At 42.5% G+C, this 26,751-nt stretch overlaps 1 protein-coding gene across 4 annotated transcripts in view; it reads right to left on the reverse strand.

Annotated features, from left to right (window-relative positions):
• Positions 1-26,751, reverse strand: part of DNAJC3 (DnaJ heat shock protein family (Hsp40) member C3) — a 69,348-nt gene that overhangs the window by 8,472 nt on the left and 34,125 nt on the right. For all 4 annotated transcript variants that reach the window (XM_045009800.1, XM_045009781.1, XM_045009790.1 and 1 more), the window contains exons 5-9: positions 21,432-21,584; positions 18,970-19,151; positions 16,509-16,628; positions 13,993-14,098; positions 13,784-13,904 (exon numbers count right to left, since the gene is read on the reverse strand). In XM_045009800.1, coding sequence (XP_044865735.1) covers positions 13,784-13,904; positions 13,993-14,098; positions 16,509-16,628; positions 18,970-19,151; positions 21,432-21,584 — 682 coding nt within the window. The remainder of the gene's footprint in view (positions 1-13,783; positions 13,905-13,992; positions 14,099-16,508; positions 16,629-18,969; positions 19,152-21,431; positions 21,585-26,751) is intronic.

Genomic DNA, 26,751 nt, shown 5'->3' on the forward strand with positions numbered 1-26,751 from the left:
ACAGGCACCTGAAAAGAGATTCCACAAAAGCCAGCATGCTAGGTGCGAAGCTGCCTAAACTCACCAGTGGGTGACAATGAAAGGGGTGTGTCCTAAAAGCCTCACCCCTCCCACAGAGCTTGGTGCCTAAATCCAGGTTGCAGGAGGTGCCTCTCCTCTGTCTGCGATCCCTCAGCTTAGGCGCCTTTTTTGCAAGAAACACCAGAGGTGTATTCCACAGTGGAACAGTTTCAACGGGAGAGAAAGAGAGAGGGAGCCCCGCATCAATGGTTAGGGTGCTCTCCTGAGAGGGGGGAAGACTCCTGTTCAAAGCTTTTCTACTTGTCAGGCGGAGAAGAGGGAATTGAACCCAGGGCTCCCACTTCTGGAGTGCAGGCTCTAACCACTGGGATAACAGTTATCAGGGAGGCCCTGTTGTATTACTTTAGATAGAATATATGGGCCAGAAGGTAAAAGGCATTAACATAAGCCTAGTACTGTTGGACAGTGATAAACAAGATTTGGTATAGAGAGACCTCAGCCTCCTCACTACCATGGCACAAACATGAGAAAATTCATGCCATAGGTTAGAATTCCCCCCTTGATTAAAACAAGGCAAAAAGCAAAACTCAGTGACAATGCACAACAAAGTTAATCAAAACCTATTACAGCAATAGTCCCCAAACTTTCTCACACACATGCATGCACCCCTTTATCCCTGTCTGTGCCCTCCCCAGAGCCAGGATCAAAAGCAGCACCACAGCTTGAGGAGGTGGGGACACGGAGAGGTGAAAAAGAGCTGAGGCTGGGGCCAGCAACCGGGGCCCTGGGCATGGGGCCGGGGCCAGAGCTGGGTGGTGGCTCCCTCCTGGCCCACGGTGGGGGCTGGCCCAGGCCCCAGTTGCGCCCTCACAAACATTCCTCCCCACAGTTTGGGGACCTCTGTATTAAAGTCTTTTTCAGGAGGATGAATATTGGTTAGAGTCTTATTTTGTTAAACAATCCCTTTTAGTGGGGAAGGTTAGCTCTGTGGTTCAGCTCTGAGTCTGAAATGAGTCACTTTCCTGCTTTTGACAAAACAGAGACACAGGCGAGAAGAGAGAGGATAGCAAAGATGGGGAAAATATGGCTTTTGTTGATGTTCTCAGGATACAGGGTGGCATGTGAGTCATGGACAGGTGCTTTAGGTTGCAAGGTCCACCACAACAGCTGTTGCTCTGTACCCCAAGTCACCAGCCAAGGCAGAGACACCATCTGATTGGTCTGGCAGGTCCCACTCCTTCACTGGTCCTCGGGCTGAGCAGAGCTTGTGGTGCGGGTGCCATGCAGCGCAGTTGATTTCAGGATCAGGTTGAAAGCAGAGAGAGTGTGGATGGAGGAAGACAGTAGGGGACAGAAAGGGACACACAAAGGAGAAGAAGAAAGAGTAGGATCTCACACATATTAGGCTGGGGTCCTCAATGGTGCACCGATGGTTGAGCAACCCAGTGAGTATCAAGGTCTCGTGTCACCCCAAAATCCATCCACTGCATCTGTGGTGATGGTAAAAAAGTTTCTTCCATCCCTCCACCTTAAGCCTCTTTGTAAGGGCTCCAAAAGGAAGTAGCAGGTGGAACAGACTGTCCTTTTATTATTTTGTTTACCAGTTAGGCCTCATTATCTGGCACACCAGTTTAGGTTCATCAATTTCCAGTCCCACACTTCTCTTATTTACTAGGAATGATTTTAACACAGGCCTTGAGTTATATTAATAGGCCTTTCTGTTTGGACTAAATTTAGTTTGTCGTCTCCCTTTAGCATTTTTTCCCATTAACATTTATTGTTATAGGTTACGATGACATTTTATGAACTTTTACTTACTTTTTACAGCGGAGCTAATAATTAGGGTAAATCTGTAGGCCCAGTTATTACTATAGCACCAACCCTCCACCTCCTTGATTTTAAATGGGCTTTAAGTGCACTCTAAGCATGCAGATTGGGCCCTGTCAGCAAGATAGGTGGGAGAACGCCCGTCTTTATCTAGTCTGTGGCTCATGCTGGGACTCTGTCCAGGTGCCATGGGTGAGAAAGCAACATGCAGGCCCAGAGGAAAAAACAGATACATTGGGGATTTTTACACCAAACATTTAGGTACCAATTTAGATCCCTATGGGGTTAGGCAGCAGCCAAGCAGGAGATTATAGATCTTAGCAGCACCTAAGTCCCTTTGTAGCTCTGGCCATAAATACCTACACAGGGAACAAAACTCTGAAAATCCCTATATCAATCTAGCAGACAAAGGTATACCAAGATCCAATGGCTAGAAGGTGAAGCTAGAGAAATTCACACAAGAAAAAAAATAAGGAAAAAATGTAAACAGTGAGAATAATTAACCACTGGAACAATTTACCAAGGGTAATGGTGGATTTTCCCTAACTGGCAATTTTAAAATCAAGTTTGGATATTCTGCCTAAAAGATCTGCTGTAATTTAAATAAGAATTAATTCAGATAATCTAGTCTGACTGCCATATGGCTATCACAATAGTCCTAGGGCCTTGGAATCTATGCTACAGCAACTAAAGAGAAATATAGAAGAGGCAAGGGCATAATCAGAGCATTCTGCAGCTAGGATGTTTACAACAATTGGCAGGCAGGTTGAACATAAGAACATAAGAAAGGCCGTACCAGGTCAGACCAAAGGTCCATCTAGCCCAGTATCTGTCTACCGACAGTGGCCAATGCCAGGTGCCCCAGAGGGAGTGAACCTAACAGGCATTGATCAAGTGATCTCTCTCCTGCCATCCATCTCCATCCTCTGATGAACAGAGGCTAGGGACACCATTCTTTACCCATCCTGGCTAATAGCCATTTATGGACCTAGCCACCATGAATTTATCCAGTCCCCTTTTAAACATTGTTATAGTCCTAGCCTTCACAACCTCCTCAGGTAAGGAGTTCCACAAGTTGACTGTGCGCTGCGTGAAGAAGAACTTCCTTTTATTTGTTTTAAACCTGCTGTCTATTAATTTCATTTGGTGACCCCTAGTTCTTGTATTATGGGAATAAGTAAATAACTTTTCCTTATCCACTTTCTCAACATCACTCATGATTTTATATACCTCTATCATGTCCCCCCCTTAGTCTTCTCTTTTCCAAGCTGAAGAGTCCTAGCCTCTTTAATCTTTCCTCGTATGGGACCCTCTCTAAACCCCTAATCATTTTAGTTGCTCTTTTCTGAACCTTTTCTAGTGCTAGAATATCTTTTTTGAGGTGAGGAGACCACATCTATACACAGTATTCGAGATGTGGGCGTACCATAGATTTATATAAGGGCAATAATATATTCTCAGTCTTATTCTCTATCCCCTTTTTAATGATTCCTAACATCCTGTTTGCTTTTTTGACCGCCTCTGCACACTGCGTGGACATCTTTAGAGAACTATCCACGATGACGCCAAGATCTTTTTCCTGACTCGTTGTAGCTAAATTAGCCCCCATCATGTTGTATGTATAGTTGGGGTTATTTTTTCCAATGTGCATTACTTTACATTTATCCACATTAAATTTCATTTGCCATTTTGTTGCCCAATCACTTAGTTTTGTGAGATCTTTTTGAAGTTCTTCACAATCTGCTTTGGTCTTAACTATCTTGAGTAGTTTAGTATCATCTGCAAACTTTGCCACCTCACTGTTTACCCCTTTCTCCAGATCATTTATGAATAAATTGAATAGGATTGGTCCTAGGACTGACCCTTGGGGAACACCACTAGTTACCCCTCTCCATTCTGAGAATTTACCATTAATTCCTACCCTTTGTTCCCTGTCCTTTAACCAGTTCTCAATCCATGATAGGACCTTCCCTTTTATCCCATGACAGCTTAATTTACGTAAGAGCCTTTGGTGAGGGACCTTGTCAAAGGCTTTCTGGAAATCTAAGTACACTATGTCCACCGGATCCCCCTTGTACACATGTTTGTTGACCCCTTCAAAGAACTCTAATAGATTAGTAAGACACGATTTCCCTTTACAGAAACCATGTTGACTATTGCTCAAGAGTTTATGTTTTTCTATGTGTCTGACAATTTTATTCTTTACTATTGTTTCAACTAATTTGCCCGGTACAGATGTTAGACTTACCGGTCTGTAATTGCCGGGATCACCCCTAGAGCCCTTTTTAAATATTGGCGTTACATTAGCTAACTTCCAGTCATTGGGTACTGAAACCGATTTAAAGGACAGGTTACAAACCTTAGTTAATAGTTCCGCAACTTCACATTTGAGTTCTTTCAGAACTCTTGGGTGAATGCCATCTGGTCCTGGTGACTTGTTAATGTTGAGTTTATCAATTAATTCCACAACCTCCTCTAGTGACACTTCAATCTGTGACAGTTCCTCAGATTTGTCACCTACAAAAGGCAGCTCAGGTTTGGGAATCTCCCTAACATCCTCAGCCGTGAAGACTGAAGCAAAGAATCCATTTAGTTTCTCCTCAATGACTTTATCATCTTTAAGCACTCCTTTTGTATTTTGATCATTAAGGGGCCCCACTGGTTGTTTAGCAGGCTTCCTGCTTCTGATGTACTTAAAAAACATTTTGTTATTACCTTTGGAGTTTTTGGCTAGCCGTTCTTCAAACTCCTCTTTGGCTTTTCTTATTACACTCTTGCACTTAAGTTGGCAGTGTTTGTGCTCCTTTCTATTTGCCTCACTAGGATTTGACTTCCACTTTTTAAAGGAACTCTTTATCTCTCACTGCTTCTTTTACATGGCTGTTAAGCCACGGTGGCTCTTTTTTAGTTCTTTTACTGTTTTTCTTAATTTGGGGTATACATTGAAGTTGGGCCTCTATTATGGTGTCTTTAAAAAGGGCCCAGGCAACTTGCAGGGATTTCACTTTAGTCACTGTACCTTTTAACTTTTGTCTAACGAACCCCCTCATTTTTGTATAGTTCCCCCTTTTGAAATTAAATGCCACAGTGTTGGGCAGTTGAGGTGTTCTTCCCACCACAGGGATGTTGAATGCTATTGTATTATGGTCACTATTTCCAAGCGGTCCTGCTATAGTTACCTCCTGGACCAGCTCCTGCGCTCCACTCAGGATTAAATCTAGAGTTGCCTCTCCCCTTGTGGGTTCCCGTACCAGCTGCTCCATGAAGCAGTCATTTAAAGTATCGAGAAATTTTATCTCTGCATTTCGTCCTGAAGTGAAGTGTTCCCAGTCAATATGGGGATAATTGAAATCCCCCACTATTATTGGGTTCTTAATTTTGATAGCCTCTCTAATTTCCCTTAGCATTTCATCATCACTATTACTGTCCTGGTCAGGTGGTCGATAATAGATCCCTAATGTTATATTTTTACTATAGCATGAAATTTCTATCCATAGAGACTCTATGGAACATGTGGATTCGCTTAAGATTTTTACTTCATTTGAATCTACACTTTCTTTCACATATAGTGCCACTCCTCCCCCTGCACGGCCTGTTCTGTCCTTCCGATATATTTTGTACCCCGGAAAGATTGTGTCCCATTGATTGCTCTCAGTCCACCAGGTTTCAGTGATGCCTATTATATCTATATCCTCCTTTATCACAAGGCACTCTAGTTCACCCGTCTTATTATTTAGACTTCTGGCATTTGTGTACAAGCACTTTAAAAACTTGTCCCTGTTTATTAGCCTGCCTTTTTCTGATGTGCCAGATTCTTTTTTATGTGACTGTTTATCATCTGATCTGGCCCTTACATTATACTTTTCAGTCCTCTGCTCCTAATTGCAACAATTAGCTTTGGAAAGAGGCCACTGCAGTTATACCACTAGTCTCAAATACTCAACACAGTTGGAGGTTTCATTGTATAGGACCTGTCCTCAATGTGCATTTGTTTTCAGCCTTTGGTGCCCAAGCAGCATATGCTACAAGGCCCCCTTTTACATGGGTTTAAGATGACAATACAACAGCTAATCATCTTAAATCTATGCACACACTTACATACCATACAGTTATATTTGTTTAGGAAGAAACAATATAGCATATAAATAAAATTTTGCTTTTAAATCCCATACATAATATGTGTGCTTCTACTTGGAATTCTCACTTCAACAGATGAATACGGCTTCTATTTCAACAGCATGCAGTCTATCAGATACATAACAAGCAAAATATTGTAATGACTATGCAAAGGGACTAGGCATTTTGAAGAGGTATGCAGTTTGTTTTGTGCTTTGTTCTTAAGAGATAGCATGTTGAATCACTGGGGCATTAGAAGTAGTCTTTCTAGATTTGATTTCTTCTTTTAGAAGAACAAAGCATTTCTTCATAAGAAAATTGAATTATTGCCATAAAGTAATAACTGAAATACTTAGACTTCAAATTTTAATATTCTTCAACAGGCCCTGATTTGCATTTTATGTGTAATGAGCACTTTCCCCTTCACTGTGTTATAATCTTGAGAGTCTCATTATAAGTCTAAGACTCTTATGTTTCCTAAGTAAAAGTCTTTGCATCAAGATTATTTTCAAGCAGATGTTATTTCTCAGCAGGTGTTACATTTATCTTTTTGCTGTTTCTCTGCAAGACAGCAGGAGGTGCTAGCCAATTTATATTAGTCACTTGACAAGAGTGTGATTTTGTTTCAAGTAAGATATTCAAAAACAAAAGCTAGAAAGAATACTTCTGATGCCTCAGTGATTCACACTATCTTTTACAAACAAAGCACAAATAAGATTTCTATTCATTCTTGTATGGCTAGGTCATCTGCTAGCTAGCCCCACTGATTTGTCACTTGAACCAAAGCACTTTGCCTGCTGCTTAATACTTTGCCAAGTCACTTAAAAACACAGCAGGCTATACCAGCCCATAATATATACACTACTGCATCTGATGGGGATAATGAAAATGCAGGGACTTCTCTATTACACTGCTTTATTGCCCCATAATGCTAAGCACCAGTGTAATTAATTTGCTGCATAGAACATGAAAGGGTATGTCCCTGTCTCATCATTAATTTCTAACAAATGCATATTACAGACTTGGTGTAACAGATTGCTCATTTTTACTGAATGCCACATGCATCTACAGTACGCAGCTATCAACTAACAGTTTAAAGTAAAACATTTTCTTCGAGTGCTTGCACATGTCCATTCCAATGTAGATATGAGCATGCCCTGAGCACAGTTGCTGGAATATTTTCCCCTAGTGGTATCTGTCTGGTGCTGTGCACTCGTAGCGCTGGTATAAAGCAGAGCACCGCCGGTACATCGCCATGAGACCCAGATCCAGACTCTGGTACCGAGCCCGGCATTGAGCCTCAAGAAGAGGCCCCACAGGTCCTGGCTGATGCAAAGGGTGGGGTGGTGACCCTTCAGCCAGTCCTAGCCTCCTCTTCCCCAGATGAGGCTGTGGTAGCAGTGGGTGTGTCCCCTCTGCAAGATGACCACAAGGCTTACCAAGACTTACTAAGGCAGGTAGCCTGGATGTGGCTGATTCTGTGGTCAGATCTATGGCCACAGCAGTGACCACACACAGAAGCTTGTGGTTGCAGTCGTTGGGTTTTCCCCTGGAGGTACAACTAACCCTCTAAGACCTCCCCTTTGAAGGGCTCCTCATTCTTTTTGGAGCAAACTGATGTGAGACTCTACAGGCTTAATGTTTCGAAGGTGACTTTGAAATCCCTGGGGCTGTATACCCCAGCGGCATCCAAGAAGCATTACAGGCCCCAACAGACTGGCCATTACTTTGCCCAGCCAAACAGGACCTGCAGAGGAGGAAGAACAGGGGGTTCAGGTGTAGGCCGCCACCGGCTTTCACAGCAGGGCTAATGCAGGCCACCCCCAGACAGTCAGGCAGCTTGAAGCGCTCCTGACAAAATGCTTGAGGTAGACCTCTCAATCCCCACAATATTGGATCCAGTTACCCGTTTTTGAACTGCTTGTCCCACTTCTTCAGAGCCTGGACTTCCATTACTTCAGACCGTTGGGTACTCAGCACAACAGAAGTGGTATACACCCTCCAGTCTGTGTCTATCCTGACTTCCCACTCTCCCTCTCTGTCCCTCTTCAGGAACCCTTCTCTCAAGCAACTTTTGGTACAAGAAGTCCAATCCCTCCTTCGGGTGGGAGACGTAGAAGAGATTCTGCATCACTTCAGATGAAAGGGGTTCTATTCCTGTTATTTCCTAATCCTGAAAGCTAAGGGTGGTCTCAGATGTATCCTAGACCTGCATTGTCTCAACCGCTATCTCAAGAACTTAAAGTTCCACATAGTCTCTCTGGCTTCCATCATTCCCTCTCTGGATCTGAGGGATTGGTATCCTGCCCTCAATCTAAAGGACGTATACTTCCACATATTGACTTTCTGAGGCCACAGAAGGTTTCTAAAATTTGTTGTGAACCAAGTAAATTACCAGTTTGGCGTGCTTCCATTCGGCCTGTCAGCCATTCCACAGGTCTTTACCAGTGTATGGCAGTGGGGGCAGCTTTTCCTCAGGAAGCATGGAGCAAATGTCTTCACATACTGTCTTCAACAACTGGCTAGTCAAAGGCCAGTCAAGAGCTCAGGTGGAATCCAACATCCATCTCATCCAATTAACTTCATCAGTAGGCCTAGGGCCCAGAAAGACACAGAAATCCACTCATCCTGGTGGAAAGAACAGAGTTCATGGGTGTAATTCTCAACTCCATTCAGGCAAGAGCCTTGCTCCTGAAAGACTGGTTTTGGACAATTACAATTTCAGATCCACCCGGTCACAACAGCTCAAAAATGTCTGAGTCCTCTGGACCACATGACATTATACACTTATGTAGCATGGGGGGGGGGAGGGATTGCTCAGTGGTTTGAGCATTGGCCTGCTAAACCCAGAGTTGTGAGTTCAATCCTTGAGGGGGCCAATTAGGGATCTTGGGCAAAAATCTGTCTAGGGATTGGTCCTGCTTTGAGCAGGGGCTTGGACTAGATGTCCTCCTGAGGTCCCTTTCAACCCTGATATTCTACAATTCTACATGAGGCTGTCTCTCAGACCTCTCCAAGTGTGGCTGGCCAGGGTGTATTCACCTACCCGGAATCACCTGGATTCAGTGCTCACAATGCCGGCTCAAGTCCTTGGTTCACCTACTTGGTGACTGAACAACTGCATGGTCTGTGCAGGAGTGCCCTTCTTGTGGCCCCACTCTCTAGTCTTGGACACATTAGCATTGTGGAGCCCACTCAGGGGCCCTCAAGACTTAAGGCCTATGGTCTCCGGAAGCGCTCTCTCTTCATATCAATATCAGAAAGCTCAGGACACTCCATCTAGCCTGCCAAGTGTTCCTGACCCACATTACAAACAAAGTAATTTCAGTTCTCCTGGACAACATGACTGCCATGTTCTACATCAACATGCAGGGCAGAGCTTATTCCTTCCCCTTATGCCAGGAAGCAATCCAGCTATGGGAGTTCTGCATAACGCATTCAATCCATCTTGAGACATCATACCTACTGGGAAAACAGAACCAGCTAGCAGATTACCTCAGCAGATCTTTCTTCTCTCACCACGAATGGTCCATTTGGCCAGACATTGCAGAGGGCATTTTCCAATGGTGGGGAACTCCCCTTATAGACCTGTTTGCTATCTACAACAACAGGAAATGCGACCAGTTCTGTTCCCTGCAAAGCCACAGCCCAAGGTCTCTTACAGACGCCTTCCTGCTATCCTGGATAGATCACCTGTATTACGCCTCTCTCCTATACAGATGTTACACAAGGTTCTGATGAAGATCAAGTGGGACTGGGCACGGGTAATTCTCATAGCCCCGGCATGGTCCAGGCAGCATTGGTTCACCACCCTGTTAGGCCTCTTGATGGAAACTCCACTCCTGCTTTCGCTACACTCGGACCTGATCTACCAAGACTAGTCGGCTTCTCCACCCAAACCTCAGCTCTCTTCCTCTGACAGCCTAGAAGCTCCATGGCTGAATCCTTAGGAGCAAGCTTTCACCGAGTAAGTCCATGGAGTCCTGCTAGGCAGTAGAAAACCCTCCACCAGAGCCACTTACCTTGCAAAATGGAAGCAATTCTTCATCTGGTCCTCCCAACGCAGAGTTCCGCTCTCACAGTGCTCATTGCAACTATGTTAGAGTACCTTTTGCATCTCAAACAACAAAGTCTGGCTATTTCTTCAGTCAAGGTCCACCTAGCAATGAGATCAGTCTTCCATTCCCAGGTCAACCACCAGTCTGTCTTTTTGCATGAGATGGTTATTAGTTTTCTTAAAGGCCTGGAGAGGTTATACCCCAGTTAAGAGCCTATTCCTCCCTGGCACCTAAACCGTGTCTTATCAAAGCTTATGGCTCCCCCATTCGAGCTGCTTGCAAGGTGCTTGCTGGTTCATCTCTCCTAGAAAGTGTCCTTCTTAGGCCTGGTCTACACTACGGGGGGGTCGAACTAAGGTACGCGACTTCAGCTACGCGAATAGCGTAGCTGAAGTCGAAGTACCTTAGTTCGGGCTACTCACCAGTCCAGACGCCGCGGGAACGAAGTCCGCGGCTCCAAGGTCGACTCCGCCACCGCCGTTCGCGGTGGTGGAGTTCCGGAGTCGACCGGAGCACGCGGGGAGTTCGAACTATCGCGTCTAGATTAGACGCGATAGTGAGTTCGACTTCTCGGAGTTCGAACTCACTGCGTCGACCCGGCAGGTAAGTGTAGACTAGCCCTTAGTTGCCATCACCTCAGCCAGAAGGGATCTGGAAATCTGTGTCCTCACATCAGAGACCTCATATATGATCCTCTTTAAGGGGATAAGATGCAGCTGCACCCAGCGTTCCTCCTGAAAGTGGTTTAGCTATTCCACTGCAATCAAACAATCTTCCTACTAGTGTCCTTCCCTAAGCCACATGTGAACAGGGAGGAGCAATGTCTACACTCCTTAGGGCAGGTCTACACTGGGGAGGAGGGGGTCGATCTAAGATACGCAACTTCAGCTACGTGAATAGTGTAGCTGAAGTCGAAGTACCTTAGATCGAATTACTTACCATCCTCACGGCGCGGGATCGACATCCGCGGCTCCCCATGTCGACTCCGCTACCGCCATTCGTGTTGGTGGAGTTCCGGAGTCGACAGGAGCACGTTCGGGGATCGATATATCGTGTCTAGATGAGACGCGATATATTGAACCCCGAGAAATCGATTGCTACCCGCCGATCCGGCGGGTAGTGAAGACGTACCCTTAGATGTTAAACATGCCCTGGCATACTATATACAAGGAACCAAGCCGTTTCACAGATCAACCCAGCTGCTCATAGCGAGAGCCGAGAGGCTGAAAAGGCCTTGCCATCCTCACCCAGAGAATCTCATCCTGGATTACATCATGCATATTACAAGCTGCCCGGTGTTCCTCCTCCAGGTAACCTTACTGCTCATTCCACAAGATCACAAGCCTCCTTGGCCACTTTCCTAGGACAAGTCCCTATTCAGGACATCTGCAGGGAAGTAACCTGGTCTTCGGTGCACATGTTCTCAACATGCTATGTCACCACCCAACAGGCCAGAGATTATGCCAACTTCAGCCATGCAGTCTTGCAATCAGCTTGTTCTTGAACTCAGAGCCCACCTCCTGTGCAACTGCTTGAAAGTCACCTACATTGGAATGGACATGCACAAGCACTCGAAGAACAATTACTAATATTTCTGTAACTGTTGCTGTTTGAGATGTATTGCATATGTCCATCCCCTCTTATCAAAGTCAGCCAGTAAGAAGAAACTGAGGGAGTGCAGGATCGGCAGGGCTCTTTATACTGGCGCTATAAGCATGCAGCACCAGAGGGCACTGGAGCCAACCCTATGGATACCATTAGGGGAAAAATTCCAGCAACTGTACTCAGGGCATGCACACACCTACATTGGAATGGGCACGTGCCACACATCTCGAAGAACAGTTGAAGAAAGGTTAGTAACACTTTTTTTTTAAGTGACTAACGTTTTTAGATTTTGTAAATAGTAAAAATACAGGCATGTACGTTCTAGTGAAGAAAGAGCGGAAGGGATAGGAACAATTAGTGCTGCACACCTCAAGAGAGACATGATCGGGAGTACTGCTGGCATGATCAGTGCAGTGAACCTAGCGCCAGAAGAAAGTGCACACTGTACCTTTGTAAAGATATAGTGAATGTCAATTCTAAGCATGCTCCCCTCCCGGAGGCTTTCTGCCCAACTATTCTGTATGCAACTGCACTGAATCTAGTCACTGCTGCTTGGACATTATAACCCTGTTCATAGTCCTCCTCTGAGCAACACTTCAGAAGATTAGTCCCATCTCAGAATAGATGTAGCAGGTTATGTTGTGCTATATTTGAGGGAGTGGCAGTATGGGGACCTCCTACTCACTGAAGGAAATTAGCTCACCAAGCCATGAAATTTTATTATTATTATTATTACCTCCTTTTACCACAGCTTGAAGTGTTATTAATGGCTTTAAAGTTATCCATATATTTTAAAAACCCATCATCAGTAACTATTTCCAGTAGCAGTAAATTCCATAGGCTGATGCATCAAACATCATTTCTCCTTATTAGTTCTATATTACCATCTAATTTCATAACGTATCCCTTATTCATATTTGGGGACAGGAGAAAAAGAAAGAAAGGGGTAATCAGCTTCCACTATGCCTTTATCAATGTTGAATACTGTACTCCAATTAAGTCTCTTCTAATTCTTCTTTCAAGGATTAATAAATCTAGTCTTTGCAATCTCTCCAATATGTCACATCAAACCTCTAACCAGCTAAGGCAGGGGTGGGCAAACTTTTTTGACTCGAGGGCCACATCTGGGTATGGAAATTGTATGGTGGGCCATGAATGCTCACGAAATTGGGGGTTGGATGCGGGCTCTAGGGTGTGGCCAGAAACGAGGCCTTCAGGGTGCGGGAGGGGGCTCTGGGCTGGGGCAGAGGGTTGGGGTGCTGGAAGGGGTCAGGGGTGCAGGCTCCAGGCGGCACTTACCTCAAGCAGCTCCCGGAAGCAACAGCATATCCCCACTCCGGCTCCTACGTGGAAGCGTGGCCAGGCAGCTCTACGCGCTGCCCCGTCTGTAGGTGCACCCCTGCAGCTCCTACTGGTTGCGGTTGGGAGCTGTGGGGGCAGTACTTGGGGCAGGGGCAGCATGCAGCGTCCCCTTGCTGCCCCTATGCATAGGAGGCCGAGGGAGGACATGCTGCTGCTTCTAGGAGCAGCAGAGCCACAGCACACGCAGAGCGGGGCAAGTCCCGGACCCTGCTCCCTGGCAGGAGCTCAAGGGCTCTATTAAAATGTCTGAAGAGCCGGATGTGGCCCCCGGGCCGTAGTTTGCATACTCCTGATCTAAGGACTTGTCTACCTAACATTAGCAAAAGCACTGTAGTAGGGTATGATTTGTAAAGTGCTCTAACTGCCTTGTGTAGGCCCCCTCTGGTGTACTCTAAAAGATACATTAACGAAAATTAGGTAGTCCTGGTACTTTTCAGAGCATGCCAGCAAGGCCTACATGGGGCAGTTAGAGTGCAGCATGTTATTGTGCTTTACAAATCATACTCCTCTGGCACACTTTGCTGTGTCTTGTAAACAAACCCTTAATTGCCCTTAATTCACTGTATGCTTTTAAGACAACTTTGCATAGGATAAAGATAGGCATGTACTGTTGTCTTAATGACAATTCAGTTAAAGAAAACAGAAGTATCAGCACTGATTGCATGCCATAAAACATATTGTAGCATCCAAACATTTGTGAAGATTGTAACGCTTCAGCAGAGGTTGTCTGGAGGAGTTATTCTTGTAGTATTCTTTAAAGTTTGAAACAATAAATCTTAAGTCAAAAGTTTTACCTTCCTCATATTGCTCTTCTAATAAATAGGCTTCTGCTCTGTCTTTTAAAGCATTCACGTTAGCTGGTTCCAGCAGCAGAACTTCTGTGCAAACTTTTATGGCTTCAGCAGACTGCTCATTCTGAAAAGGGGAAGGGAAAACAATGTTTGTATTTGTTTTTCTTGTGAAATATTATTTACTCACAAGGGTAAAAATTGTTCTTTTTTACCTTTGAGAAGCAGTGACAGATCCTTTCTTTGGCACGAGTAGTGTAAATAGGAACCTTTGGCTCAGTTTTCATTACAGATTCATATTTACTGATGGCATCTGTGTACCTATTTTAATTGCGAAAATAAACTGAGTATTTTGGAACACAATTATTTTCTAAGCAACTGTATCAATTCTTCAGTGGTCATTAAATGTACTAACTCATACAAAGTAACTTGGAAACTGTCACTGGGCAATTTGTTTTGTTTGGGATGATTTGCATCTCTTGCAATGCCCCTCTCAGCCTCAGAGGCTGTATCTGGGCCAGCAGGAGAAAGAAAACCCTTAGCCCCTTTAAGAACTGCACCCCCATCCCCTCTTCATGGGCTTGAGAAGAGGGGGCTCTTTGGTTGACTGGTTGGACAGATACATGCAGCATAAGCCTGCTCCCACACACTGAAAGGGGAAGGCTTATAAGCCCCCCACGCCTGGAAGAACCATTCTGCAGAAGAAAAAAGTTCTTCCCTCCTTGCCTTGAGGTTACAGGAGGATAGAGTTTCAGGGCCTTGCTTTGGGTATCACGTAAGGAATTTTTCCCTCACTGCCAGCTTGGCCAGGCAGAATTACTTTTTTGCCTTCCTTTCAGCAGTCCAGGGACCCAGTGGTTAGTTTAGGTTAGGTTAGGTTGTAAAATGCACACTGTTGCAACTTAACAGGTGCTCAGTGCAGGTACTTGTTCAACAGGGAATCTAATTCCCTGAAAAAGTGGAATTGGACAGGATTAGGAGAAGGCATCTCCTAAAGAAGGTGGGGGTGGAGTTGGCGCTCCTAATGTCCAGTACAGTGAGGAGATAACTCCCTTAAACCTCACATAAGGGTAAGGCAGTGGGGTCCCAGCTATGGGCTGGGATCAGGTTAGTTGGGGAACAGATTACACAGGTACAACAACCTGCACTGGACAAGTTATTGCTGGATAGTTCCCAGATGTGTTACTTAATCAAGTTGTGACCAGTTAAATCACATTTCCAGTGGCTGGTCTGTATTTCTGCAGCATTCATGACAATGCTCCTTTGCATACTTTCATCTGCAGAGAGGCTCCAGAACGAAAGCATCATTTGATGAGCAATTCAAGTGAGCCAAAAGAGAGACTGACTGTCGTGCTCCTGTGACTCCCAACAGCCTAAAGAGCTGAACCAAGGTTTATGTTTTTAAATGCACAAAAACTAACATTTGTCTGAAATGTACGATTTTTCTGAAACACAAACGGAAGTGCGGGGTTAAAAACTTTCCATTCCATCCCTAACTAATCACATAGCGCCTAGGTTTTGAAGCACAAACAATACATTATCTATGGACCTCATTGTGAGCTGGTCTCAGGCCCCTTCAGACAAACTTGGGATGGATTAAGGCTGGCATCCCATCAAAGAGAGTTATTTTAATTTTGTTTGGTGTATATTAGCAGCCTGAAGAAAAGTTCTGATAACATTACATAAATAGCAACTTCAAAGGCTCCAGTAATTATTTTCTTGCTTCCTGAGTCATGACAAACTCACGAAAAATGTATTTAAAGGCTGCAGTGATATTTTATTTGCAAATATGCTGTGATCTCCACTGTTAAACACTGATGCATTAAAATACACTTTTAAATAAGAGACAACATTTAACACAAATTAACAGCACTGACACTTCAATTTACTGGTGAAATGAATAACCACATAAAGCTTTCCAGAGAGGCCACACAATAAACCAATAAAATTACTCAAAAAGTTTATTGATTTTTTTAAATATTTATCAGCGACTCTGCTGATAAAATTTTGCTTTGTCATTTTTGCAGTACTGTAAAGCAAACTAGTTTTCCTACACACATACTACGAAGTACAAGAAATGCACATTTGAGAATTGAAGTATTCCAGATTACATCCTTAAATTTAAAAAAAACGTATCTGCTACCACACCACATTTGAAACTCAAATAAATGATGAAAAGCTACCTCCACTCTATCACTTTACATAACCACAGTTTGTGCTAGGTGGTATGTGATTGACAAGTCATACAAAACTGAGCAGCAGCAAGCAGCAGAAATTTAAAAAAAAGACTATTCATCGCATCTCAGGAGTGGGGTGGGGAGCCCCATTTGCTTGGTGCGTCTATTATCAAGGGACAATTTGTAGTAGCATTCATCTTTATTTATTAGTTATATGGTGCTATGACACCTGAGAGCTGAATACAAACATTGTCCGTGCCGTGATCTTATAATCTATTTAATGCAGAGCAAACTAAAATGGCAATAGGCCATGGAGACTAGGAAGGGAAACGGGACAAGTAAGAAGCAGATAAAAAGAAGGAACAAATGTTACTGATGGAACACATGGGTTGGTGTCTATTTTTAAACTGAAGTTCTCATGGCCGTGCCCAGTGTTCCATCCCACATGTCAAACACAAAACAAAACATACTATCTCCAAATCTGTGAAGTTTTACTGCTTCAGGAGGAGTAATAGTACTGGTATCATTCAGTAAATGCTGACTAGTGCTCTTACCTGCCTTCCCTGATGAGTTCCTCTGCTGACTCGATTTGCTTATTAAGTTTCTTTACTTGTTTATAGTGAGAAAAACACAGCTTATGGTCCTGGTCAAGTTTCAGACACTCTCGGACTTCACTTTTCATGCAGGAAAAAGAAACATTAAGGGATTTCAAAAAGAAGTAGAGAACAGTATTTTTTAAAAAGCTGTCTGGAGTGACAGATTTTTCTGCATTGCATTCTCTATTCCTCTCAAGAGCATGTTAATGTGTGAAATTTAACAAGAAACATCCTCCTGAGTTTACAGCTTTTTTTCCCCCATTACTTTATGTTGCCAGAAATGTATACTCGGCATAAAGTTATACTACATATTACAATATATTGTTCTCTAGTGCATATTTCCAACTGTTTTGTCCAGCATTTGATAGTTATTGACAACTATCTGTAATGACATTTTCCAGTATATTCTTACTCCACACATACCATTACAGTCCATGTTAGCATAAAAACATTGTACGCCTCCTAAACCAGGACAGACCACTCTGATGGGACTCGGATACTTGACTCAAAAGATGTCAGTTTAATTTTTAAAAACCTCTTCAGAGAATGCTTATTTGCCTAGAACCCATGCGGCAGGAGCAGTATATTTTGAAATAGGCCAGTGTTCTTTGAAATCCCTAAATGCAATGGTGCTAATAAGGAAAGTCTTGGATTGGTACAGCTGTCATCCTGTCATGTCTTATATCATGTCTCAAAAGGATAAAGAAAATGCTGATATATGTCTCTGCTAAGAGCAAAGTAAAGTCCTTACTGCATGAAGCCAAGACAACCTAAAAGGAAGGGACAATCAGAGGAACAGACATGAACTTGGGGGCCTAAGGAGTAGTAGTAACCTAACTCATGAAGTCCCAGAGCTACAAAACTTTTATCTTTCTAACTGAATCTCCTAACATACTTTAGCCCGTTTTTCACATCCCAGAACAGTGAATGCAGATGCTTCTTTTTGCTTTTATGGATAACTTCTCTCCACGGTTTCAAACAGTGTTTTGCTTAATTGCACTTACAGCTTGGATTTGGCCATGAATGGGAAGAAAACTGATGTGGCCTGAATGACCTACGAGACAAAATAATCTCTCTATCCTTGAAGAAAAGGGAACAAGTGGGGTTGTCTTCTTCTTAGATTATGCACAACATGACACGGGTGGCCCGTGACCAGGATTCATCACTGAATTTGGTCCGCCAGTTGGATCATTAGCCTTCCCAGCCCGGGCACTGACAGGGAGTGTGACGTGAATGCTGATCCATACCCCAGCAAGTGTGGTTCACTGATGTATAGCTATCCAAGGTCACAAGGTGGGGGGTTGGGAGGGGATACAATCTTCACCCTTAGAGATACCATACCTGCTGGAAGGGGATCCATGTTAGCATGAAATAAATACCCAGGCTTAAGTAGAGAACCACACTCGTTTGAGGTTTCCAAAATCCGTGCCCTCATTCATTCTGACATCCACTCTACTAACGAGGAAGGGAGAGAAACCTAAAGACAACTCAGGATAGTAAGCTGCAACCCCCTGTTCTCTCAATTTCCCCAATCTCTGACTCAGCAGTTGCTTTTCAGTAGAAGTACTCTGAGACAGATAGCAGGGAGCAGACTCTCTTCCAGAAGATGCCCCCTATCCAGCTTTTATTATGTGAGTGAAAGCAATGGACGTTGCCTTCTCGCCAGACTTAGTCTGAATGAAATTCAATCTGAGTACAAGTGAGATGGGGTCTGAATGATCTGGGGACTGGAAGAGAGAAGACAACACAGATGGCACTGAAAAGGAAAGTATTTGTTGATAGTATACTGAGTCCTTGATCTCTAAACCCAAAGTGTTTCAATGACCATGGTCTTTTTCAAAGCAGTTGAGACCATCTGGACTGTCTCCAGTCTCAATCTCCAAGTCTCATCTGTATCCATATGCGAGTAGGTTTTTCCACTTAGAGACTATCCATGAAATATTCTCCAAATACATTTGCAAGAGCTCTCCATGGAAGGCCTTTCAGCTGTATTTGGATCAGTTCATTCTTGGCCAATCTGGCCACCCTTCTTCACTAATTCCTCCTTTTTCCACTATTTTTCACTGTGCCCATTTTCTTTGGTTTGGCAGACTAGCTGGATTTTTCTGAGCCATTAGAGCAGCTGCAGCCTCTACCCATAGAGATGCAACAAACACCAGACTTTATTAGGTTATTTTAATTATTAGTGTACATCTTATGCAGAATTCCAGGCACCATATCTTGTGCTAAAACACTGATAAACAAGAACTGTAGAGAGACAGGCCAATGAGTACTTCCACACAATGACTATGTTGACAAAAGTGCCTGCACTAATCCTGACACTCACTCATTTTGCCTTTCACTATAGCAGATGGGTCCAACTCCCTTGCCTTGGGCTTTGTGTTTTAATTTTTGCTATTACAAACAATGGTAAACTTACCTGAGTGACAGTTCATGGTCCCCCAACTGGTAGTATATTGTGCTGATTTTATAGAAGGCTTCAGTGTTATCATTCTTCAATTTGGTAGCAGCTTTTAAGTCACTAATGGCTTTGCCTGGTTCTCCTGCCTTTATATAGCATTCAGCTCGAAGCTCCCGCAGCTCTGCATCCCAAACGCAAACCTTGAGAAACCAAAATGAAAGCTAGACTTTGATCTATAAGCATTTCACTTGTTTTTAAATCCTACCTAATTTCATATTGCCTCTTGTGATGAATCAGTGTTCTACTCATGTAGAGTGCTTGAAATTTAACATCAATGCACTTCCTAGAGAGCAGAGATATTTCAAAGCCATTCCTCCAAAAGATAACAGAAAACAAGTTATTTAGAAATGTGATTTGTAACCCAGCAGATGAGCCTACTCAGGGGGGCATGCTTGAACTCTCAGCACTGCTGGAAAGAACTGGGACAGCGTGAGCCTGAAGGAGGGAGACTGGAATCCTAAATTATTACAACTTCCCCCCATTACTACGGAAGATAAGAATTGTGATGGCTGACGTGTCTACTATCCAAATAGACATCTGAAGGAGGTTTCTATATCAACATGGTCTGTGCAGGTCTGTCCTTACTTTTGGCAGTACAGGTTTAGAGAGGAACAACCACCATCTCTCTCTAATAATCGACTGTTAATGTTTTTCCTGGATATAAAAATGAGTTTCTCCTTCTGAAATAAATATGTAGGAGGGGTTTGTTGTCAAAAAATGACAAGACATAAAACCAAAACATTTCATGTTTTTCTTAATTCAGTTTTAAAGGGCTAGGTTTAATCCTAAAACAGCCCCTCCCCCCATTCCACCCCTTACCACACTTTGACTCTTTTACAATTAAGAAATAAATGCTAAAATTGACAAATGATTGACGTTAATGTGGTATACCCTCAAATAGCATATCATTTTGTTACATCTAACAGAGAGGACTCAGGGAGGAAGCACCTTACTCTGAATAGTTATAATGACAAAAATAAGAGCATGATTGCAATATAGATATATTTTGGGCTTGAAGGATTTGTCTGTAATATCCATACAAAGCAACTTCAACAGTGCATAAAAGCAGTGTACATATTTTGACATATGAGAAAACTGTATTTAAAATGTTTATTAAAGCGATAGAGAGTATGTACAACTAAGTTACAAAATGCAACTAGGTTACCAGATCAAACTTTAAATTAAGAATTGAGTATATACATTTTTATTTATTAAAGTTCTTCTTCAGGGAATTGTACATGATTCATTTATAAAATTTCAGTCCTAGCTAGACTGAGTATAAAGGCAAATAAGAGTAATTTATTTTGTAGATAAAGGACACTTCTCAGAAGCACAGTAATGAACTATCATTAAGCAAGCATGCCTAATCTTTAGATTACAGAAAACGTCAATATTAATTCTGGTATTTAACTTACATCCTGGATCAAAAAAAATTTAGAATTATGTAAATTTAAGTGTTTCTATACCAAATGTGTGTAATTTAATGAGTACAGATAATGGCTGACAATTCTGCATTATCTGTACTTCACCATCATCATTAAATGTCAAACAAGAGTGAAAACACTCAAAGTTATGGATCTCACAGCAACATTAATTTTGTCTCATGTATTTCTAATACTACATGCATGTCATAGATGTTTTGTGCACTGTAACAGAATGTGTCTAAAAATCTGGGCCAGGAGTTTTATAATATTTTCTTACATTTTTTAGGAAAAAAATGAAAAACAGCATGCTAGTACACTTTTGAGTTGCCCACATCTGAATATGTGACCAACGACTGAAGAGTCAAACATTAAGACGGGATACTACAATTCGGGTATCTGAGGATAAGGATGTGCGTATGGATACCAGTATGTACGTTAGCTGCATACTACCCTTCACTACTTTTCTCTAACTAGTTTCCCCTACCTACCCAAGTGAGGAAAGTACGCAGTTCTCACTGAGAATGTACATACACACTAAGTACTAAGTTCAACCCATTTGAGTTTCTTGGATAACTGCAGCATGACTGAGAAAATTTAAATTATTGACACCTTTTTCATACTGGTAAAATTCCATTAAAACCACCGTGTCCCAAGAATACTGAACTTTGGACTGAGGGAAAGGACAAGAAATTTAAGCACAAAAAAGTATTAACAAAAAGTCATCTATACCAGAAGGCTAGGTTAAAATGGAGCACTTCCCCAACACTAAATCCACAATCTCCTTTTCTTTAGAACTCTGTCCTGCCTGATGTCGACAATCCTTAGCTCTCAATGACCCCAATGGAAGTGGACAGTGCTCAGTAGGATAGAGCCAGCAACACATGATGTTTTTGCATCAGTGCAGACTTTAAAGTTCTATGTTAAAAAAGAAACATACACATCTACCACAGACAGAAATTCTTATTTCTCTTCAATTATATTTTATGTAGAACTTACTTCTAGAATCCCATCAAGGAGATTTATAGCAGTAGTATAATCCTCCTGACGATACAGAGACTGTGCCTGTGAATGCAGGCGCTGCAACTCATCGGATTTCATCAGTTGAGACCGAGCTTCCTTTTCCTCATTATCACTGGGATTAGATTTGAGCTGTAAATATTAACAAAAAGAGAGACTGAACTCTGGTTTCTGGAGGTCTGATTTTGTTCTATTAACCATCTCGTACTATGGAGAACAAACCAAAGATGCTGCTGAAGTGAACTGAATCATTTAAAACTCCCTTGGAAATGTTTCTAGTTGGGATGAGAGTTCTTTGCCACTGCAGAAACGGTTATAATCCAGAAAAATCCAGGTCCTTTTGCTCTGTACTAAAAGTTCATCACTTTGACACTTCATTCCTATGTAGTATACCCCCTCAACTGTGTTCTACTTAATCCATCTCTCCCATTAGGCAGATACAAAATACAGGATTCTTTTATGCAGTACTTCAAGGTTAGTAGAGGATTTACCTGTCTGATGTATTAGAAGCCTCACTGCAAATTAGGTATATTTACATAATGAATTTATTGTGACTAGTTCAATGTTACTGTAGAGATGCAACTGTCACACCTCCTTAGAAAGGATGGCCATAGCAATAGATACAGATGTCTTAAATCCAATGCAGGGTTCATATAAATCAGTTGAGAACTCCTGGACTCTGGAAACCAAGAAATGTCAGACTTCACAAAAATCTTCTTTTAGACAAAGCCTGAAGGCCCTTGGTTCCCAGACACTCTCCTTCAACCACCAATACAGGTTCTCTGACACTACTGTGACAATTTATTGTTTGAAGAGACGGGGTGGATTTGGGCTATCCCCTTTCATCCCAAGAAGCTGTCCATATGTGGGGTTGGTGCTTTGCATTTGGCAGGAATGAAGATCATATCCTACAACAAGAGTTGGAGAGGGACGGATCACTATGAGTGGTCCCCAAGCACTCAGTGACAAAAGATTTTTACACAATGAGGGCAGGTGGATGTGATCTCATTTGCCATTAAGTCATGTAGGTCACACTCCAAAGTAGATAAGAATCCAAACCCAATGTCAGACATTTCATTTTGCACTGGAGAAGAGGCCTCTTTATTCTGTTACCTAAATCCTGAGAAAGATTCACCAAGGCAGAGGCCAGGAGTTAAATCCTGGCCCCACTGAAATCAATGGCAAAAAACCCTTTTGGACCCATTTATTCTCTCCCTAATCTCAACATCCTTCTCTTTTATCTCAGTAGGGAGACTGGGCTCTTCACCTGCCAAAAAACAGGCCAACTACATTAGCTGGGAAATCTTCATTTCTCTAAATAAATCACGTAACTGGAAAAAAGGCAAGCAAACATTCCATGCAGAACACTAAACAAAAGGCATTAGCAGAGGGTAGTAAAGAACACCATCCACGTGAAACAACTTGGAGAGTTATAGGTAGTGTAAACTGGGCACACAGTTGAATCAAATTACTATTTTGGAGTCCACAGAAAAGTAAAATATTTTTCTGAGGTAAGTAATCATTCAAAGTGAGATACTCTGATTTGCTCAGGTAGTGCAGTTAGGTGAAATGTATCCAAAACCAAAAGCTTTCTGAAGAGGAGAAATAATTGTCACCCATCAATGAGATTTAGTGGTAGAGTTAGTCATCAATTTATCAGGTTTTTTAAACAAATTAGAAAAATATAACTTGTTTGCCATTGTTATTGTTTTTTTGCTTCCAACATTCTGAGGTCTCAACAAGTCTGGGCTTGTGGTCATAAAGAATATATTTTTATTCTCCCAGTTTGAAAAAAAAAAAGTTATCATGATTAGGGAATTCCTCTACAGCCAGCAAGAATTAAATAGCCATGCATCTTCCTCATTCCCTTTACCAATTGAATGCAGGGACAAGCAAGCGAGGAATCACAAATAATCCCTGACAGAGTTCAGATGGGTAGGGGGAAGGATAAAGCTTCAGAGATCACAAGAACTGACCATCATATTGTGTGGTGGGAAAAGAGTTGTCAATTCTAGTGATAAAAACTAAAGGTCTGATCCAAATCCCATTGTTTTCTATGCGCTTTGGCAAGGCCCCGACTACATTAAATCATAGGATACAACCAGTTAAAAACCCAGGATGATCCTCGAGTACGTTTCTATCAATGCAGACATTCCAAAACAGTACACACCCCAATTCAGTATTTTTCTGCACTGAATCATTTACTTTATTTCAAGTCCTAATATGTGTTGGGATTACCCAACAAAACGAGCCTGACTTCAAGGTGGGTGCAGAATAGGGCTGGAGAAAGGGAAGAGGGAGGGAAAGCATTTTACAACCTATTCCCTTTTGCACACTGCTTGTCAGGTTAACAAAACCTGCATCTTTTCTATGGTTACTGTAGCAAGGAATAGAACCTACCAAGTATATAAACGTCTTTTTGACACACTATGAATGAGACAAAAAGAAAAAAAAACAGGCACTGGTGTAATCTCTTCTCTACCAGTAGGCATGAATGAAGCAATAGGCTTTAAAATTCAAGCTGGGACTAGAAACATATTTCAGCTTCTCAGGATTACATAACTACTTCAGAAGTCAAAAATCATAGCACACATGGTTTAGCAAAATCTGACAAAAATATAATACACACAAAGGTAAACTTCAGGAACTTGTGTGAGAGGAGTATGGTTCATAGTATTCATTTCAACGTTGATATATCCTTCTCCCCCGCCACATACTTGCTTCACTACATATTAGAAACTTCTCTATATATTTCCAGGTCAAATACTGATTACCATAATATGCAATGCCCTTTGATTCCTCTACTGCCACTAGAGGTCACAACTGCAGCATCAAAGTATTACTTTTATTTCCAAAAATCTAATCTATTATTACTACCTACAAAATGCTGTGGTTAGAGCGGAGTGCTTTTGCACAACTGGAGGTGTTCGGCATGGGTGGCTGTATACTGGAGGTATAAAGGAGTTAATTGTTGAGTGCAGGTTCCTGTAAATTCATGTGGGCGTTACTAGAGGGTTGGTCTGAAGGCCAAGCACACACCAAATGAGAGAGCAGCATATGAAGCTGCTGCCAGCAATGTGCCAGCTGCAGCAGAAGGTACCAGAGAAATGCCTCTGCCTGAAGCAATTTGATAGATGGAGAGAAAGTGTAGGGAGTGGGGGAGGCATAACAGAACTGGAGGGGGCCAGAGACCGGGGTTGCGGAGGGTTACAGACACTCTCCAGCCCCTGCACTCAGATCTGCTTTGTCCTTTATCCTCCAGTTATTCTTCAAACCTGATCCCCATCCCTCCTGACCCCAGAATTTCAAGGCTCCTCTCCCACCAGGACCCTCTTATACCTCCCTTCCCTCTCCTGCCCCACAAGTCCTGGCTAGGAAGCTCTACAAACATGCACACTGGCCCTTTTCCTTCCACAGTCTATATTACAAAGGTTAAGCCAATAAACCCCTGGTACAAGAAGACCCTGCTTCCCTCATCAGTGACCTCCACTCCCCACCTCTGGGTCCTTGTTTCTCTACCACCTCTGGCCATCCCTCTGCAGCCTGCTGCTTTTGCCTTCCTCACTATTCACCCCACCTAATCATCCTCTAAGTCCTCATTCTTTCCTTCCCTATGGCATGTGAATCAAGGTTGCCCTGGATGCTAATGTTGCCTAACTAGTGGTTTTTTTTAATGAATTTTAAAGTGAATTTCTAACCATAGAAGTTTTTGTTCATTAATTATAGTAAACAGTAAACAGTCCTTGACCCTGACCACCCTATTGCATTATGAGCTATTACAGAGCACTTAATGCAAACCAAAATTCCTGGAGACATACACAGCTAATACTAAAGGAAACTGTGAATAAATCTGAAGCATCAGTGTTATAGCTACACAGTTCAGATGCTGATCCAGTGCAGGCACAAGAGCACTGCAGCTGAAGTTGTGGTGATAAGTGACAGCCATGTTTAACGATAACTTCTCCCAACCTGACACAGGTTACCCAGTAACGACTATTTCCTTCCCCCTCGTACACAATGAGACAAAAGCAGTATTTAGGGGTTACTGAAACAATGTTTTTCATCATAAGGTTGCCCCACTAGGTGCACTAGACAGGATTTATCTGTAATGTTCACAACTCCGAGGGGGTTGGGGGGGGAGAAGGGGAATAAAAAAAAAAACAAAACAACTTTCTCCGAGTAAAGAGAATACTAGGAGAATGACGTCATCCTCCATACTCCTCCTAACAAGCAAGCCAAGAATGATGGACAGTTCTCTCTACCTATTCCTCCTTTGGAAGAGATAAGAGGTATGGGGTTGGGGAAGGAAAGGAATGCATTCATATCCCTGTCAAAACTAGGGATGCAAGGACAGATGTTTACCTGTCTACTTTCACGGTTCTGCATTGTGACCACCATCCTTCATGCAAAGGAATCTATCAGAGCTGATCTATGATGCTCCTTAACTGAGTGAGGAGGCAACAATAGAGAGATGTGAGATCTATCATATTCTCCTCACTGGCTATATCCCTGGACTCCTAAATCCTGTTGGAAAACACCAAGAATCAGACTCCAGGAAACAGGCCCAGGAATCTGCTACAGCAATGCAGAGCCCTGCCACTAGGCTACTTATAAATAACTCATCTTCCCACCATTCTACAAAATTTGAAAAAATGTTATGTAGTTATTGTGTGAAGGATGCTATCAAAACACAACAGTGGTTTACTGATGGAAAACAACATACCACTAGTTGAGCCAATATCTAAAACTGTTTGCTTGGAAAAAAGATTTTAATAAGCCAAACATTTTATGCTTTTACAAGAAGCAACTTAAAAAAAATATTACCATGATGCCTGAATTATACATCTGAAGTTTGTCACAAAGCTTTTTAGTCATAAAAATGACTCCAGCAGCGCTATAGGCTATAAAAATATACTGCAGCAACCTATTAGACAATATTAAAGGCACAACTGCAAACTATACCAATGCAAAGAAAAGAAAGGAAGAATAGCAAGAGGCCAATATGGATCCAACCAGGAACTCTTTAATGAAAAACAAAAAGGAATCCTACAAGTGGAAACATGGACAAATTGTTAAGGAGGAGTACAAAGGGATAGCACAAGCATGTAGGGACAACATCAGAAGGGCTAAGGCACAAAATGAGTTACACCTAGCAAGGGACATAAAAGGCAACAAGAAAAGGTTCTATAAATACAACAGGAGCAAGAGAAAGACTAAGTGAAGCATACGTCCACTACTTAGCGGGGACAACATGAAAAGGGCAAAGGTGTTTAATCACTATTTTGCTTCAGTTTCAGTA

This window comes from Mauremys mutica, chromosome 1, assembly GCF_020497125.1.
Source record: "Mauremys mutica isolate MM-2020 ecotype Southern chromosome 1, ASM2049712v1, whole genome shotgun sequence".
Lineage (NCBI taxonomy): Eukaryota > Metazoa > Chordata > Testudines > Geoemydidae > Mauremys > Mauremys mutica.